Source organism: Atractosteus spatula, chromosome 5, assembly GCF_055471065.1.
Source record: "Atractosteus spatula isolate fAtrSpa1 chromosome 5, fAtrSpa1.hap1, whole genome shotgun sequence".
NCBI lineage: Eukaryota > Metazoa > Chordata > Actinopteri > Semionotiformes > Lepisosteidae > Atractosteus > Atractosteus spatula.
The window spans coordinates 34,418,790-34,437,726 of NC_142710.1; the positions used below are offsets into that span (position 1 = coordinate 34,418,790).

Consider the following 18,937-nt stretch of genomic DNA (forward strand, 5'->3'; position numbering starts at 1 on the left):
TCCATTTGTTTCTGCATTGGCTCATTATAAATTTCAGTTGTATTGCCTAAAAAGAATTAGCATGGCTTTTTATTTTATTTTTGCTGAAGTCTCTCAACAGCTATTCACATGTGAGCAGGGACTGGAGATTTGCATCATCCTATCTCACAGACCAGCTAAAGCTTGTTCTTAACACATCTGAAGGAACTGCCATCTCGCCTCATTAATCCAATACTCAACAGAGGTCACTGAGACGTGTAATGAGGATTCAAAGCCCAGATAACTAACTGTGGAAACACTTAAAGCAAATAGCCATGACCTGTGGTTCTCAGTAAGCATGTGTCAACTCATAAAGGAGATGTTTTTCAAAATGCAGCGGCCCATACAATTTTTCTCTTTATTTTTGTTTTTTTTAAGTTCTTAAAATCCTTCTCAGTCCTTACATGGGCCATGTAAAACAGGACAAGTTGTTCTGAGGTGTACTTTGAATTTGAATGTGGGATTTGGTTGCAAAAACTACCTGAGTGAATGCTCCCTAACCTCCCCCCCAGCCCATCATTATCAGCCCATACTCAGGAGAGTTCTGCTCTGTTAATTCACAATTATCCTCATGTGGCTGTTCAGACTCTTTAGATGTTAAGTTGACTCAAACCTAGATGAGTCCAGGATGTGTGAATACTATGTTCTGAATGCAGATTTATGTTCTTAAAATGTTCGTACCAAAGCCAAGAATACTGATATGTTTTTGTATCATTTCTTATACTAACAGAAGTGCACCTGAACATTTCTATTCAGTACACCCTGTTCTTATGCATCAAAAAGACTAAGCTAAAATAGTAACCAACTAACAGTCTTGGATACTGTATGACAACCAATGAACACTAACTTGAGAGTTCTGAAGCACCTCTGTTACAGTCACCCTGCTGCATCACAGTGGGGTGTGTCATGGCTGCATCGGCCAGCAGCCCTCCTCCACTCTGCACTGATCACCGAGGAAAACAGGATATACAGACTTTAGTGAAACGTCAAACAGTACCAGCTGGTCTGGGGTATTTAGCCCTGTTTATCCTCTCCTTGGTGATCTGGCATTGATATGAACTTCACTTCACTCCTGGGCCATCTTACAGATTCCCAGCGGAGCCCTTTCTGTTCCTGAGACTTTCCGGGTACAGAGGATGGGACTCTGTGTTAGTCTCCATACCCAGACCTCAGCAGGTGACTGCCTCAGTCCAATCTTGGCGTGCCTCCCGTGTCCGCTGTTGAGACCAGGTACTGGTGTGGAGACCCCCGCAAAGAGCGTGTCCCACTCGGCGTGCACTTGGTTGACCACCCCAACTGAAAGCTTCCTGGCCCAGCCTGCCTTGCACTATGCCCTGGACGAAGCACACCCCAAACTCTAGGTTCTCAGCCTGTCCTGCACTCCCTCCCTGTGTCCAGTCCCACCCCTGTGTCCACTGGACTGTGTCCACTGGACTGTGTCCAGTCCTAGCCCACCTGCATGCATCCGGGCGATTTCGGTGGACTGTCCTTTACCCTGGGACGTCCTTGCTCCTAGACCCCAGCCAATAGGAATCCAGATGGTGCCTTTGGGGATGAAGAGGACCAGCCCTTGCTCCCACAGACCAGCTGATTGCCCTGGGCTGTCAACGCCCTTGCTCTTGGGACCATAACACTGCTGCTGCGTTCACCCCTGTTCCCTGGGTGGTTCCACGGGTTGTAACAACATGTGGAACCTGAGGTTCAGCACCAGTGTGGTTAAGTTCCCAACCCTTACCTTCTTGTTTGTTTGCGTCCCTGTCAATAAATTACCTAAAATAAGTAGAATTATTTTACAGTGCATTCGCAATGGGATTTTTGATATCCTTAAAAGACAGTGATAAAATCCTAAAACATATTCCAAAAACTCAAAGTAGAAAGGCAGAAAAAGAAACTAACTGCACAGCAAAGGAGCATAATAACATCCACTGATGCAAAGAAAACAGGTCTGTCCCCTGAGTGTCTGCTTTGATGGTGTGACTCCACTTATTTCTATAGCAACTGCGAGAGGTAATTGCTGAGTGCCTGGAAATCCCCAAGGTTTTTAAACAGATTGAGGTTTGAGGCCTTTTTTTTTAAGTTATGTTGCACTTCCAATCTGAATAATATTGTAATAAAGATCATTTCAAAGATCTTGTGTGGAGATAGAATTTGTTTTACAAACACAAAATTATTTTTACAGGACTTTAATATCCTGGGTTAAGCTATTAAGTATGTTTTATATTAATCCAGAGGTTAAAAGTAATTACAACATTTTCCAAAATATTTCACTGCTATTACTATATCGAAATATAATAATATAAAAGTTTTAGTTTCTTGTAGACCTGCAATCTTCAGGGAGAATTTCAGAGCTAGAAGCATAAGGGCAAAAATTCATGAGGCAACTGCATTAACAGGTAACTAAGACATTACAATAAAGTTGTGAAACATGACTAGAGAAGAATAACAGAAATGAAAATAAAAAAATATTACACAGAAGAAAGAGGCAGACAGCTGAAGCAAGAGAGTACATGCAGTTTAAAATGAAATTCTTTGGGTTTAACAGTAGGTGCATGCTACTGACCACCTAATGCAGAGATGGATGTACAGTAAGTAGCTCACTTTATGATGAGGTAAGGAAGATATGTTGCAAATGTGATGTTATTTTCCTGGGAGATTTTAATGTTTCTTATATTGTTTTATGAAATATAATGTCTTACATTAAATTGGGAAAGTGTTATTGGAGATACAGAAACTACAACTGATATTGCTGAAATGTTTAATGATTAATCCAATTTGTAATAGCAGGAAACACAGTACCTGGGATATTATACTATGCACTATTCATGATACCTGGGTGATGCAGTGCTGCAGGAAGCCACATACAGCATATTTGTGGAATTTAAAAGAAGAGACAGAATGCTCAAGGATGGTCCTTTAGATAATTGTACTGAGTTTTGATCGCCATAACACAAAAAGGATATTACAGTCTCAGATGCAATTGCAAGAAGAGTGACAAGAATGATGACTGGTCCTTGGGGATTGTCATATATGAATAGAGATTTGATACAAGCATATTATGTCCTAAGGGGTAAGGTTGGAATACCTAAAGGGTCTATTTCATTCTTTTTCATGCTAAGGTTCACAAAAATAGAAATGGAAAGAGATTCCAGAGATGGAGAATAAAAAACCTTTTTTGGACAAAGAGTTCTGGATATCTGGAGTATGTGAGAGATGGTGGTCTCCTTCAAGAAGTGTCTGGACAAAACTTTACATTCACTAAGGTACTAAACTATCAAATGATCAATATTGGACAAATGGCCTCCTCTCGTTTAAGTTTTTATGTTCTTATGGTCTAAGACATAAAACATCTAAAGGCTTGAGAAATGAAAAGAAAAACAATGTTTCAGCTATGGAGAATTCTTTAGGCTAATATCTAAAAGCTCCTTTCTTCTACAGCTCTTTAACTGAAACCCCAGGCTATCAGGAAACCTGCATCTGTCATTCAAAGAAACGGCACAAAGGATAATAAATGAATGCACCCAAATAGTAACACAAGCAAGGGCTAGAATCAGTGCTCTACTGAGTCAGGTATTGAGTCCCATGGCTTTAGGACAGAAATTATACAATTTTGCTAAAAAACATTTCAGTTGCATAAAAATCAACCCTTGTCGGCAGAGATCCCTGAAAATGAAAAAAACTTTAAACCGTCAGTGAACTTAAAAATCACTGATTTCAAACGGCTGTTTTTTTAAGGGTAGGGCTGAAACAGCCTCAGTTAAGAAAGGCATGGATTGGTCTGACCGTGAGTTATACAGAACAAATCCAGGAATCTCTCCGTCGCCTCAGGTCTGGACCTTTTAACAGAGAAGCATGAACATTGAAGCCATTAAAACAGAATACATGATTATTTAACTAGTCGCATTTGAGTTTTTTCTTCCAGGTCAATGGTTTTTCCAAAACCTAGTGTTATTGCATGGGATCGACACCTGTACAGCCACTGCCGACGGATCATTTTCCGGTCCTTCGGAGGTGTGCCCCAGTGAAATTGAATTCTTTGTTGCACTGACCTTTTGTGTATCCCTCCCCTCCCCCACACATCTCCCTGCGCTGGCCAGTGGAAGCCCCCCCCCCCCACTTCTTGTCCACACAGCTGGGGACCAGGCAGCCCATGACGCAGTCTGCGGGTCTTTAAAGATTTATACCTCTGCAGTGCCGGCTGAGTGGGGTGTGGCAGGTAGGGATTGCTCTATCATGACACAACACACCAGCTGCAACTGGAAAAAGGAAGAATTCCACATAAAATCTAAGACCTAGTATATTCCTGAATCAGTTACTTCCTTTCTCTCTTTAACTCATATGGGGCCTCCTGTTTGCTTTGTGCCTGTGTAACTGCTCTTCTGATGTTGCTGCTAAGGGATTATCATTATTACCTGCTATTCCAGTTAACCTATGGGTATCTGGCAAAAATTGCCTCCTTAAAACCTTATGAGGACGGAGGGATTCTAATGGTCTCAATCACTTTTCCTTTCATCCTCATCTAAAATGAGATTTTTAAAGGTCTTCTGAAGAAGCTGATTTTCTGGAGGAGATAGCCACGTGAAAAATAACGCCTTAATAAGCCATAACGTGGATTAACAAAGCAAATGAATATACCACTAATTGATGTGTTTTTAAGCTGCATTACTGCGGCTGTTGAAAAGCACGCAAAGGATGTTTTTTTAATAGGTCTCCTGCGTCTTATTTGATTCCTACCACTGATAATCAATTCCTAATAACTGTGGTAATGAGACCTGTATTTGTGAAATACAGCAGCAGATGACTTTGAGAAAAGAGGAATCATTTAGGAAGACCACAGCACCCACGGGGGCAGCCACTTCTATGAAAGATGGAAGAAAAAGTGGCACTGTTCTTTTTAGTTTCCTGTGTCTTGCCATCCTTCTCCCTCTGTCATGACGTGGTTGGTTTTATCACTGCAAGCTGCAATCCCCGGGTGCCTGCTTTCACAGGGCTATAAAACATCTTCTCGCCATCAGCACCCCAGATCAATACTGCATTTTGATTAGTGGCAAAGAGGCTATTCATCTCCCTGCCATGTGCAACAAACCACAGCCATAAAGCCGTCAGACACAAGCTAAATTAAAATGTGCTTACAGCAACCACAGGCTGCATTGTAAAACAAGACCTTTTTTCATTTTTTAACCTCACTTTCTTTACAGGGAGTGGGTGGCATACATACAACTAGAAATACGTGCGGAGAAACTGGATTACCTTGACAACCAACAGAGCAGGTATTCATGGTATGTTCATATTCAAACACAGCATAACAGGTTCATTTCACCTTTTATATATGAAGAATATAAGTGAATTTTGAGTACAGCGGGTCACTTCTGAACACAACTCAAAAGCCTAGATTATTGTCCTGTAGGGTTTTCGTATGTTGGAGTAAGAAAGATGAACAGTATTCTTGTTTTAAATTTACAAATTGCCAATTTACAACCAGCTGTATTTTAAGTTTTTGGGACAACAGAATAAAGGCTTAAAGATACATGTACTGCATTTTTAATACTCAGCTGTGGTGTCAGAATATAAGTTAGTTTTTTTGAGATGTTGGAATTTATAGGCAGCCTTAACAGGGTTGAGCTCTCTCTCTCCCATTCCCTCATTCTGCTAGTCGTGTTCCGACCTATTTTTAAAAGGGACTAGTTGTAAAAATGGTATAAACCTAATTTTATACTTCCTGAGTATGGATAGATCAGGCAAAACAGCACCTTAAAAACTGTTTCCATGAGGTTACTATACAATATGCTGATTGCTTTATCTTTATAAATACCTGGTTGGGACAACCCTACATGCATGGAAGCTTTGAATAAAATTAGATCCTCAGGATGCACAACCCAGTAACCCAGGGCAACAGCACTTTGCAGCGTCACATGTAAGCCTCTGGCTGAAAGATCCCATTAATTACAGTGAAGGACACATTCGCACCTCACCTGTCATTGCGGGCTTCCACAGTGCACCTCCTCCATTACACTGGATTGCTTCTGAAAACAGATTGTACTAATACAACAAACCGTGACAACCAAACGCAAAAAGGATGATGGCAAATTCTGGTGGCAAATTAATTCATTGCTGCCTCTTTGCAAAATCCATGCAACAAATGAACTTCAAAAACAACATAACTTGCAACAACATGAGAAAGACCACAAACGATGACTGGGTCCACTGTGGTAATTTAGCTCTGTGCCGTTCAGTCATAGTACGCTGGCTGTATGAGTTGCTTCTCCCCTCTGGAAAGAGACAGCTGAGAGTACCTGCTCAAACCAAGCCTCCAGTCTTTGAGAGTGGGGCAGAAACTACAGCACCCTGGCAAAAAAGCCCATAGAAACACAGGCGAAGCAATCAGGGTTCCTCACACAGGCTCGGATCACACCCAGGATGCTGTATCCGAGAAGCAGTAGTGCCACAAACGACTCAGAGAAATGTATTTAATTAAGGAAACGTTTTAGTTATTGCATTGCGATTTTAATTGTATCTTACAATGAAGTGTATATAACTTTAAATACTGTAACACTCTTAATTGTTTTAGTTTTTTAAACATTGTTATATTGCGCTATAATTGTACTTCGCTGTATTTCTGATTTCAACCTATGCAAGTCACCCTGGCAAAGGCTTCTGCTCGGCAAATAATTATAGAACACCAATTATGTTCTAGATATAAATTATCCAATGAATACGACATATAAAGTTGAATTCGATTTATTAAAAACTGAACATACTTAATGAAGTTCCCTAAAGTAACATACAGAATGTAGTAAGGGTGGCCAGCTCCACTCCTGATGAGCTACAATCCACCAGGTCTTGGTTACAATGTGGGTTTTGATCAATGTTTTAACTGAATTGGCTCAATTATGGAATGTCTAGTTGTTGTCCTTGAGAGCTACAGGGCGATGGTCTTTTCATTTTACATGATCTCTTGGCTCCGTAACTGACCAACTTGTCATAAAGTGATCAAAATGAGACTGGTTCATTTAGAAATTAATAATGAAAGACCCATAATGCCTACTGGATTGAGGGTCTACAGAACCATGGTTAGCCATCCCTGCTATTCAGATTTCCTCCACAATTACGTGAAAGTTACTTCTCTATTGCAAATCCAGCTGAAAATAAGATCTCGACTCCCTGGTAAGTCAGTGGAGTTTGTTAGCTTCCTCTCCTTAAAAATCCAGCTTTATTTGCACAAAGCAACAAGATGCCATCAACACATCTAGCAGTTAAAAAGAAAAAAAATGCACAGAGCTTTAATAATATTTCAACAACATATCTGTAAAGAAATTGCAGACTTATTGAACAGATTCACCAAATGTGGATTTATGACATCATCATGGCATTCAGTACACGTCAGTTGAATGCTGGATCAGGGCTTCTCCACAGACGGCTCTGCAGCTGTCATCACCAACATCTTCCTGCAGACAATTTGTCTTTGCACTCTGAGTAGAGTCCTCCTTGATTGCATTTTCTCCCAGTGTCCAGTTCAGTACTTCCAAACTTCTTATCATCGGTGTGGCCCATAGACCCCAGCTCTTATTTGCAATGTGACTTTTTTTCTTTTCTAATAATTCCAACTGTACAACTCTTTGTGTTTTTCAGGGCCTTCTACATCTACAGTATATATATAGATGTTATATACAGTATGTGCTGCCATGATTAACAAATTAAAATAACTAACTAACTGAACAATATAATCAGGTAAACATCAAACTGCATTTTAATAAAATTTAAACATGCTAATTGTGAACTTAAAGCAGGTGTTTGGTTGCTTGATTAAAACTGTAGAAACTCAATGCATTTAATATGATAAAACACTTCTGAACAAGAGATAAGACAGATCAGTTCAACCACTGATTTATCACTTGTTTAAAAAAGATTTTTGGTCCACTCTGAAAAAGGTAAAATATTAAACTACCTAGATTTGAGGCACTCCGATAGCCAAAAAAGTACCACAGCTGTTCTCAGAAACTGGGAGCTCCGGTTTCCCATGAATTCCAGTAACCAATAACAGAACCACATACAATCAGTATAAAAGTCAGTGAAGGAACAAGTAAAGGTTTATTCCATGCTGAAAAGAGAAGAAATGAAATCCGTTTCAGCTATGGAGCCTTCTTTGGGTGTCAGAAGTCAGTGTACTGCATATAAATATGGGATTATTTATAGCACATTGCGTCACCTTGCTCTTACAACACTAATACATTCCTTGGTTCACTAGCCAAGTTCTCTTTATATAAAGTAGTGTCATCAGTAATGACAGAACCAAAAATACACTTTATTAATCACAAAAGCACATTGTGTGAAAAATATTGTTGTTTTCCGATAATGGTTTGATGTTGTAATATCTGTAGCAGAACAACTGAAAGACTGGTTCACCTGGACAAGTCCAGTACCTAGGTTCTACTAGAGATTCAACATTCTTCTCCAATACAGAAACAGAATCACTAAGAATTATTTTTCCCCTCTTCAGAAAAACTTAGTAGTACATTAGTGCCGTGATCTGTTAGGTCTTTTTTTTCTCCTGATAGTTTTGTGGGCAGACGTCCATTACAAATAAACATGCTAAAGCAGTTCAAACAAGCAAACAACTACACTATGCTAAAACACTGGTGGAAGATAACATAAACGTATTAACCCACAAAGATCAATTGCAGAATGGGGATACGTATGACTGGCCACCTGATACCCTTAGGTTAGAGGTATTTGTAACAATTCAAAACGATAAAGATGTAATGCAGACAGCATGGGGCTCCCAGGAAATAGCTAAAAACACATTCAGGGGACCTTCTTTGTGGTTCAAACAGTAAAGCCACTTATTCACAGCCATGCTTGAGCTCCACAATCCACATATCACTAGCTCGAGCCCGTGGACAGGACTCCCCATGCGGTTCAGCACAAGGCAGAATGCATCAGCTGGGGAATGCTCATCTTGCCATGCAACAGCGATCCTTGGGGCTTGGCAGGCTCCCGACGGCTTACAAGTGCGTCAGAGAGAGGCACACTGCTTCAGAAAACCGGTGCTCATGTTCCTGTGTATACAACGAAGAAGGACTGCGACAGGTGGGCACGACAGGAGAGACCACACATCCACAATCTACCTGCTTGGTACCAGAGTTTTAATGATGGGTGGCCTCGATTTAGAACTCGACATTTCATGGGATTACATCACAATAAATAATAATGTGGTCAATTCATATTTAAACAACAAAATGGTGCTATTATAAATAAAATATCCTTGTTCTAATTTGGTCTAGTTTGTAAAGAAGTGAGCTAGAACATGGCACTGTACATTCTTGCACTTCTAGAGACTCTGGCATACTCATTGATACTTTGTACACAAGCTAAAAGTTTCTATTATTTAGGGAACCGCTGTTATTTAAAGATGACATGCTTTGTGAATTGTGAAGCTTCTATGGAAATATTACAGAGCCAAATAGCATCTTTTAAGTAACAACAGAAAATTGTTCCAGTGATAACTGAAGCGATTACCCTAAAAACTATAGGAAATTGCACTTAAGACTGAAAATAGGATACACTTAGCTTCAAAGAATGTCGGGGGAATGGCAAGCAGTCTCTTCTTGGTTGAAACCAAATTTCACAGCTTTCAGTGCAGCAATTTTGACATCCCCTGAATATTGCTTCAGTAGCAGTGAGTGATAAACTAAGAGGACAAACTTACAATAAATCTTTAAACAGATTCCAGTACACACAAAAAATGGATTAAAACCAGCAGTTACTGAATTATATGATAGCAATCAATAACTTAAATTCTTACATTCAGCACTTTTCTTCCTTGGTTATATGGTTTAAGGCAGACATCAATTTCATCAAACCCAGGACAGCTCAAGGCGATTTAAGAAGATACAGTATATAAATGTACGGACAAGTAATTAATACACTGATTTTAATGCATCCTTTAATAAAATATCTTATAATTAAATACCATATCATATATAATTAATGTAAATGTCCTTCCTTTAGAAAGGACAATTAACGTAATCTAACCCCCGGTGAGCAGCTGGGACCCAGTGAAACTTCAGACAGAAGTTAAGATCCAAGGACTGGCAGCCCACAGATCAAAAGCCCTTCCAGTCACATCTACTTTGCTCAGAGATGGCTTTGCAAATGGCTTGTCTTCATGTACTGTATTACCAAAACAACCCCTGCAGTCAAACAAATGAGCAGGCAAGCTTAGCTAAGACAACCAGTCTACTCTGAAGAAAGAATAGTAGAGAGCCAAAAGGAAGAACACAGTTACTACAAATGACTGCTTCAGAAACCATTAACAGGAACTTCTATTTATTATTTTTGTACAGTAAACTTCAGAGATGAGGACACTGCAGTGACAAAAGGAAAGGGAATCTTGTTAAGTGCTTTCTCTACTGTAGCATCCATGTGTAGAGGTCTTTAGTGGAGCACTTCCCCAACATCACTAATGTAAAAGGTGTATGTGTTGGGTGTCAAAGTGGTGCTTCGCATAGTGTAATGTAAGGCTTTCATCAGCTCTTAAAATAATGCTCTACTGTGCACAAAATTCCACTGAAAGGTATATATTACCATTGAGAAATGTGATTTAAACAACTAAAATGTGGGAACATTTCCCGCAGATTTGTATTAACGTAAGCAGAAGATCCTGAGAAGAGCTTTAATGGATGGAGAACATGACTAAGGTTGTAGAACATTACTTGCCATGAAGCTGCAAAAATAACTATGAACTGCGCCATGCCAAGTAGTAGATTAGAACCTGAAGAGAACGGACCTGGACAAAATCAGCAAAGAACACACAGAAACTGAGATTAATCTTTTACGAGCAGGCTCCTTCCAGGGTTCCAGTTCTTGCCCAGTTTTCCTATAATTTGCATCTTCTTGGTCTTCATTACCGAACGCTGGGCTGAGGCCAGTGTAACAATAAGTACAAGACGAAAATCCACTCCTGATCACTCTTTATATCCAGGAGGTAGAACAAGACCAAAGTGCAGAACGAGGAGCCCATCCTTGAAAAAAACACAAAGAACATATTTACATATTTTTTTATCACAGAGGATGAACCAAGTGCAGATGAACCAAGAAGCACTTTAAAGTCCTGACCATGTCACCAGATGTGCACAGGCTAACATTTATTTTTAAAGACAAGTACTTTCAATTCAATACTGTAGTTCAAGTACAACAGAATTTTAATTATATCAGAGTATATACCTTGTTTGTTCCATCGAAAAACCCTAATGCATATGACAAGCCAAGGAACACTGCCTCTCCATATAAAACATGAAAAATTAACTTAGGGAAGAAAATATTTATGTAGAAAGGTACAATTTTTTCTTTCAAGCAACAAAGGGGCCAGTGACATTTGGGATGAAGATTTGTCAACTGAAATCAAATCTTTCCTCACTTTATTGACATGAAGGCTGCCCTTTGCCTTACAGACAGGTTTAATCTCTCTGACTTCTTTCTGGGTTGACTTTCTCGTGTGAAACATTTTGATGCGTTAAATCTTTTCCTTTCATAATCACACAAGAAACACCAATCTCTCTTTTAATACTAAAAAATAGCACAGAAGAGGCAGAATCTGTTACAAGACACACAAAAAAAAAACACACTGACGTAGCTCCAAGGACACTGTTCTCAGTTTTCAATGTAAATTGTGTACCACCTGATCTAGAAACCTCTGGTATAGAGCACAGTTTTAACTTTTTTCAAAGACACAAATGCAGTTTGCAATTAAATTTCAAAAGTTTTATATCTGACTTCTCTATCAGTTTAGTCTAAAAAAACGTCTCTTCTGATTAATTACACCAGACATGAAATCGCGTAGTAAAGAGACAAGATCAAGCAATTTCCTAGCTGAATATCACAGACAAAGGCACTGTCTGGAAATTCACTCTACAGTAACTGATCAAATAAAACATTCAAGTGGATTGATTAGCATTGGATGAATAATGCTGTTATTAAAAATGTAAAACAAATGCTGCAGACAAGAGAACCACACAGTTTACTGAAATGTGTCTGCTGAAGATGATGCACAGTGAAAAAGAATCTTTCAACAAGTAATTAGATGACATACTGTATGTGAGTGCTCTCTACTTTGATGTGCTGTTCTTTTAAAAATCATTGATCAGAAAGGAGCAGAACAATAACATGTGCTTCAGTTGATTCCGTAAATATACCAAAACCATCAACAGGAAAACAAAAAAACAGCTCTCATTATACTTCCCACAATTCAAGATATCCTGTATTATGTGGAATGCAACATACAGTACACTCCTAAGACACTCAAGACACCCATAATAAAAACACTTGTGCACAGATGAGACTCAGCTGCAGGAAGGATGTGAGCCTTTGTCTCCTTCAGGTCTCCTCCAAAAAAATCACGCCTAATGGCAGAGCCTGCTGAGAGCAGGCCACAGCCGCAGCTGTGCGTGTTCCACATCATTACTAAAGACAACACGTCGTGTTCCTCATCCAATAACACCTGCCCAGCCCGCCAATTCTCTCCGAGGAGAAGGAGAGTTCTGGAAGCCTGTCTGTTAAATACCTCTCTCAGGAGAAATAAAAAATAAACAACAAAAAAGGAAAACGCATAAGGTCTCCAATAGGGAAGACAGATGCTCTGGCTGGGTAAACTCAGAAGAATAAACACCACAGGAAAAGAGGAACTAAGCTGCTCTCAAGTCTGCGAATAAAAGCACAGAAACTGGGAAAGACAGAACAATGATCCACATCCGCTTCGTTAAAAAAAACTCATATCTCATTCTAACTGGAGCTTCGCCTCACCTGCAAACTGCACTTTTTTTCCTCACTCATCAGCTCAGCAGAAAACAGCCCGAGCAAAGAGAGAAATCAACACCCGGTGTTGATGCCACTAAGACCATGACACTTTGCTGTCAGTTTCCCATAAAAAAACAGTTTCCACAAATTAGAAACATAATTGTCTAATCACCATCTTCACTCTCTGTAAGGAACTTCTACAAAAAAAACAGTTTCATGCAACCTAAATTTAAACAAAATATTCACCACCAAAAAGCCCACTAGTCCAATACACAAACTGACTATGTAGTGTAAACATTCAGCTGCGTGTTTCACCCACTGCAGTCACATTGGTTTGACTTTGCTGTCTGGAGAGGGGTTTTTGGCCACATTATAAACAGGATGAGGAGAGTCTGGCGTCTATGAAAGCCATTAATAATTCGTTCTGCAACCTGGCAGAGGTCATCCTCATTAAGACCTTCGTGGTAATTAGGCTGTCAGACACCATTGCAACAGTGGGAGTATTTCTTCAAGGTGGAATCTTTTTTTATACATTTTTTAATCTGCACTATCTGCCTGCAAAAGCTGAATAATCATAACTGAGTAATACAAGCAAAGAGAAAAATGTACCCCAAAACTATATAGGAAGTGTGACTGGAAAAATGTATTTAAAAAAACTAAAAAGAGCTGATCAAACCAGCATTCACAAAATACTTTATTCAGTACATGTATTAGCATCCAAAGCTTTTAATAGTATCTGAAATTATGAATGGAAAGTCTTTTGATTTCAAGTCTGAGAAACTTGCGAAAAAATAACATTTGACACTAACTATTGGTAAAGTTGGATTGAAGCTAATAATTTGCCCCTTTTTTAACACTGGCTGACACACCCCCAGCTAAACAAAATCAGAGAAAGCTTTGAAAGGAATTACAGAGCTACACATCAAGCACGCAAAATCCAATTCCCTAGTAAAACAAATATGGTTAAATACTGGAGAACAATCTATTTAGGGTGATATAGTAGAGCGTCTCAGGAACCTCGATTAGTAGATTCTAGATTCTTGTAGAGTTAACTAACCAGACTGTAGATGGAATCAAAACAGAAGGACTAGAATCACTGTAGATGCAAAAGAAATTAAAAAATTCAAAAAGGTATGGTTTTAATTCAGGACAGTGCAAAAACCTGGTAAATTATATTTAACTGCACTGTGTAGCAAAAAAAAATATAACATGGGAAATACTGAGTTGAAAGAAGTTACTTATGGTGATAATAATAATGATGATTCCTTACACTTATATAGCGCTTTCCTGGACGCTCCACTCAAAGTGCTTTACAGGTAATGGGGACTCCCCTACACCAATACCAATGTGCAGCATCCACCTGGATGATGCAACAGCAGCCAGAGTGTGCCAGTAGGCTCACCCACACATCAGCTATCAGTGATGAGGAGAACAGAGTGATGAAGCCAATTCATAGATGGGCATTATTAGGAGGCCATGATTGGTAAAAGCCAGGGGGAGATTTGGCCAGGATGCTGGGATAACACCCTGGAATTTTGAATGACCCCAGAGAGTCAGGACCTCGATTTTATGTCTCATCCAAAGAACCATGCCTTTTTACAGTATAGTGTCCCTGTCACTATACTGGGGCATTAGGACCCACAAAGACCGCAGGGTGAGCACCCCCTGCTGGCCCCACTACCAACTCTTCCAGCAGCAACCTTAGCTTTCCCAGGAGGTCTTCCATCCAGGTACTGACCATGTTCATACCTGCTGAGCTTCAGTGGGCTGCCAGTTGTGAGCTGCAGGGTGATATGACTGCTGGCCAATGAAGATATCTATGTTATGTAGATATCTTCCTTGTTCAGATGTAGAGAAGCATGGAAGCTATTAGTATTGTAACGCTTACGGCCGACAGGTACTGTGTAAGAGCCGGCGTACCAGAGCAGGTGACGTCACTGCCCTTCCCTGTGATAGCAGGACTACAGCTACTGGGCTGTAGAGAGATCTCTCTTTAGCTCACGGGGCTAGGTCGCTGCAGAGAGACGCGGAAGTCCCGGGTTCGAGCCCCGGACAGTGTGGGGCCGACCTGATGCGGCAAGGGCGCCCGCTTGAGCCCCCGTTGCGTTACAGTATGTTGGGATATATAGTTGAAAATGGGAAATGTAATGCATAATAGAATAAACCTGCACAATTAAGACCCCAGTAGCGTGTTTTATATTAGTCACTATGATACAAAAGACATATTGGGATTAGTAAGGGAAGTGCAACTAGATGTATTAAGGGGCTTAAGAGGAATGTCTTATAGTGACAAGCTGAAAGAACTGAACCATTTTAGTCCCAGGGAGAGAGGCTACAAACATTCCTAGTATTTAAATCCTCTCTACCAGAGGACATGAGTGAAAATTATGGAGAAATGCTTTTAAAACTGAGAACAGGAGAGACTTTTATATAATAGAATAGTCTGGAACAATCTACCCAGACAGTAAAGCTGATCCCTTGGTTTCTTTCAAGAAACAGGTGGATAAGATGCTTAAATCAAATAGGTCCTAGTATTAAAACAAGCTAGACAGGCCAAATGACCTCCTCTTTTTCACAAACATTATGTTTTCATACTATAAATCAAAACCTACAGATTACTGCATTTGTGAATGATAGAATAAAAACTCATGTGGCCTGAACCATGGAAAAAAAAGACCCAGCACAATTTCCTGATCATAAGAAAGTGAAATCAAGTGAAAAAGACTTTAGGGCCCAGAATATGTTCCTAATCTGAATTTCTAAGAATGGTGGTTTACCTAAGATCATACAAAATGAGCCCAGTGTAACTGCATGACTGCCTGTCTGCAACATTAGAAGAGGCTTTGCTGTTCTGTTCTGTTCTCCCTATGGTGCTATAAATAGAGCAGACAGGCACAACAGTACTTGCTATCTCATCCAGACAGACACTGCTCGGCGCTGAAATCTCAGACAAAAGAAATGCTGCGCAACCCTCCTCTGAACTCCTTTACAAAACAATAACAAAAATAAATGTGGCTTATGTAAAAGCTCTAAGCCTAACACACTCCAAAAACCTCCCACTAATGTATTAAATAAACCGGTTCTCCCCAAGGAACATCTCTTCATGTCTGTTTCACTTCAGACAGACAGCAACTTGTTTTTTTTTTTTTCTCCAATTCATTTTCTAATGGCAAAATGTCCATTTTACTTACTGCCTTGAATGGTGGCCTCTCTAAAATTCTCCTCTATTGATGCAAACAGACTGGTTCTAAATAATGTGTGAAATTAAGAATTGTATAGCAGTGAGAAAAATAGGGAGAAAATGATAAAATAGCCATTTATTTATACCCACAGCTTTCAAAGTACGACTGTGGATATCCATCAGTCAAAATGCACCAAATGGTCTTTATAGTAAGAATTACATTTGTTGTCAAGGAACTTGTAAGATTGACAGATTACCCTTGTGCTAAATATGCCGAACACTGGAATGCATGCAAAAATGATAATCCCAGCCCAGGAGTCACATCAGTGGTGATGAAGATGTCTTTGTTTAGTGTGACATATTTTTTGGCACTATAATTTCAGTTTCTGCTCAGAAATATGTGAATCTGCCCGAAATCACTGGGAGTGAATATCTCTGAACTTACTGCCTTCTGCGGTAGACATGCTGAAAGATGCCCTTCAAGCCTGTTTGCCTGTCTGCACAATAATCAGCCTCCCCATAAAAGGCGTTAGCAGGCCAAAAAAGAATGGGCACGGCCTGCAGAACAGACAGCAGACACTGTCTCTTGTATACGTGATTCTGTTCCCAGAGCTAAGCCTCCACAGCTGTCCCAGGGGAACTAGTTCACTGACACATCCCAATATAACCTACACTGACTTCAGTGCTGACAAAACAGCACCACTGAGAAGAAGCAAGCCCACAAACTCTCCAAATACCAGCTGTTCTTGCATCCTTCTCCATGAAAACATTGAACTAAATTACAGGTAAATCCCCAATCCAGCCAAATATTCCTCATGACAATTCAGGTATTTTCAGACATGTGCTTTGTTTGCTCAGGATTTTTTCAAAATGAATGATAACTATTTCAAAACTTCAGGGATGGAAGAAAAGATCAGTATTATGAAATTAAACTCTGTGCTTGTCTGTCATTTAGTTCACCACCGAGAACAAAGCAGTGCTCCTTCTGAACATTAAAAAGTCTTTTTGAAAAGTTTCAATTTTAAATCCACGGCAGAAAGTCAAATGTTTCACAATGAAGAAGTGCTTGATATGTCATTTATATGAAAATTACATCTATACTTGGTCTAGACAAAAATGTCCATTTCCCTTAGGTTCATTTCCTCCAGTCGTAAAAACTTGACAAAATCCAATGTATGCTGCGGTAGTTACACAAGAGAAGCTCAAGCCCTGTTTCAGGAGGAAGTGCAGATTAACAAAACTGGTATAGATGGGATTGGACAAGTCAGAAAACTCCCTGCAGAGTGAGCCTCCGGGAGCTCATCAAATTTACGTCAGTGGTCCCTCAGAGTGGAAGAGAAAAGAAATTTAGCATACACAAAAAAATCTCACATGGGGCCTCTTGCCCTTTGTTGTCTACAAAGGATATTCTGTTAAGCGAGAACAGGGCACCCTGTGGGACAGACTTGATCTGCTCAAAAACACCCTACTGCAGTAGATCAGAGAGGTCCAGGGTGAAGAAAGACAAGCTGCTCAGCGGGAAACAAGTTTTTTTTATTTTCTAGAGAGAGCAAGAGAACAAAACATTACCAAACACGGGCAGCTCAAGGCTCAAACACATACAGTACCACTCAGGCACGGAGAGGCAGAACCCCTGCCATTGTACAAGAAGGGACCCAGAAAACAAAAAAAGTTGTACTGGTGTTTAACCCCTTCCTTTCTTATTATAAAACTAGCTGAATCCCTGACTGAGGCAACATTTAAAGAAACGTGACAGATATATATAGACATGTATAACCACTAACAAGAACAACATGTCATCGCCCCAAGGAGGCTGCTCATTAACCAAGCAGCTTCAAAAACAAGCTCGCTCCCAGAAACCTCAAATAAGTGGCATTACCAGGTAGCATACACACTTCAAGTCTGAGCCTATTACTTCAGTGGGAGACTGGATATCATACATTTTAAAGAGTGAAAAAGAAAATATGGAGAGTAACAGAGTTTAATCATACATGGATTGCAGTGTAGGTTTAACTGGAAACAGGTTAATGTAAGTAAGGTGGTCACCAAACAAGACACAAGGGACCACAAGAAGCTGCACCTAAGGGTGGTCCACATGGAGCCCACGATAGCTCCAAGATCTTCAGGAATGCATTTTGGGTTGCATTTCCTGCTGCAAACTCCCTGTTGATTTTATTGTAAAAAATAGGATGTGTTTACAACTGAATTTAAGAATTTAATAAAATTAGTGTAGGTAGCTTTCCTTGAAGACTAGATTAAGAGACTCCGAGTAGTCAATGACTCTTCCTTGTTTTAACCAAGTTTTAACCTTGCCTACAGAGCAAAGAATTCACAGGTTGTTCAGTTAGTCGTGATTCAGTATGATGTGCCTGTTCTGCAATTGTCTTTCCTGTCAAAATCTCTGAGCTCATGTCCTGATGGAGGCTTGAATATGTAGAAACACTGAAGAGTACTATTAAGTTATATCAGAGCAGAGAAAGTGTGGGCCCAGTTCATTTGACTACTTTTCTCAACAGCACCTCACTTTTTGGATGCGAGTTCACCTACAATTAACAGCAGCTCTAAACTTATAAAATGATGTAACAAATGTTTACTTAAGACCCTTCACAGCCTAAATTTTCTATTCTGTGGTTAAACAGTCATTTATTCACTTTGGAACACCAGGTTTAATGCTCTGGTAAAATATATTTTTGTTTAGCACAGGGGTAGGCAACCTTAGTAAATGAGTGGCAGAAGTGTCATTGAAAATCATTGCTTCAATTTATTCTTCTGATCTGCAGCAACCAGGTTAATTAGGCAACTAAGGGTGAATTCAGTATGCAGCTTACTGGAAGGTTTAAATACCTGCAATGCCACAGAATCCAGGTGCCAAGGCTGACCACCATATTGATTCAGCAAAATCCTGAATAACAGACAGATATCAGACACAAGTCTGGAGATCATTAGAAT

General features: G+C 39.8%; 1 protein-coding gene across 2 annotated transcripts in view; it reads right to left on the reverse strand.

The window, feature by feature from the left end:
• Positions 1-10,319: 10,319 nt before the first annotated feature.
• Positions 10,320-18,937, reverse strand: part of pcgf6 (polycomb group ring finger 6) — a 43,376-nt gene continuing 34,758 nt past the window's right edge. For both annotated transcript variants that reach the window (XM_088915642.1, XM_088915641.1), the window contains one exon: positions 10,320-11,036. In XM_088915642.1, coding sequence (XP_088771768.1) covers positions 10,980-11,036 — 57 coding nt within the window. In that variant the 3' untranslated portion in view covers positions 10,320-10,979. The remainder of the gene's footprint in view (positions 11,037-18,937) is intronic.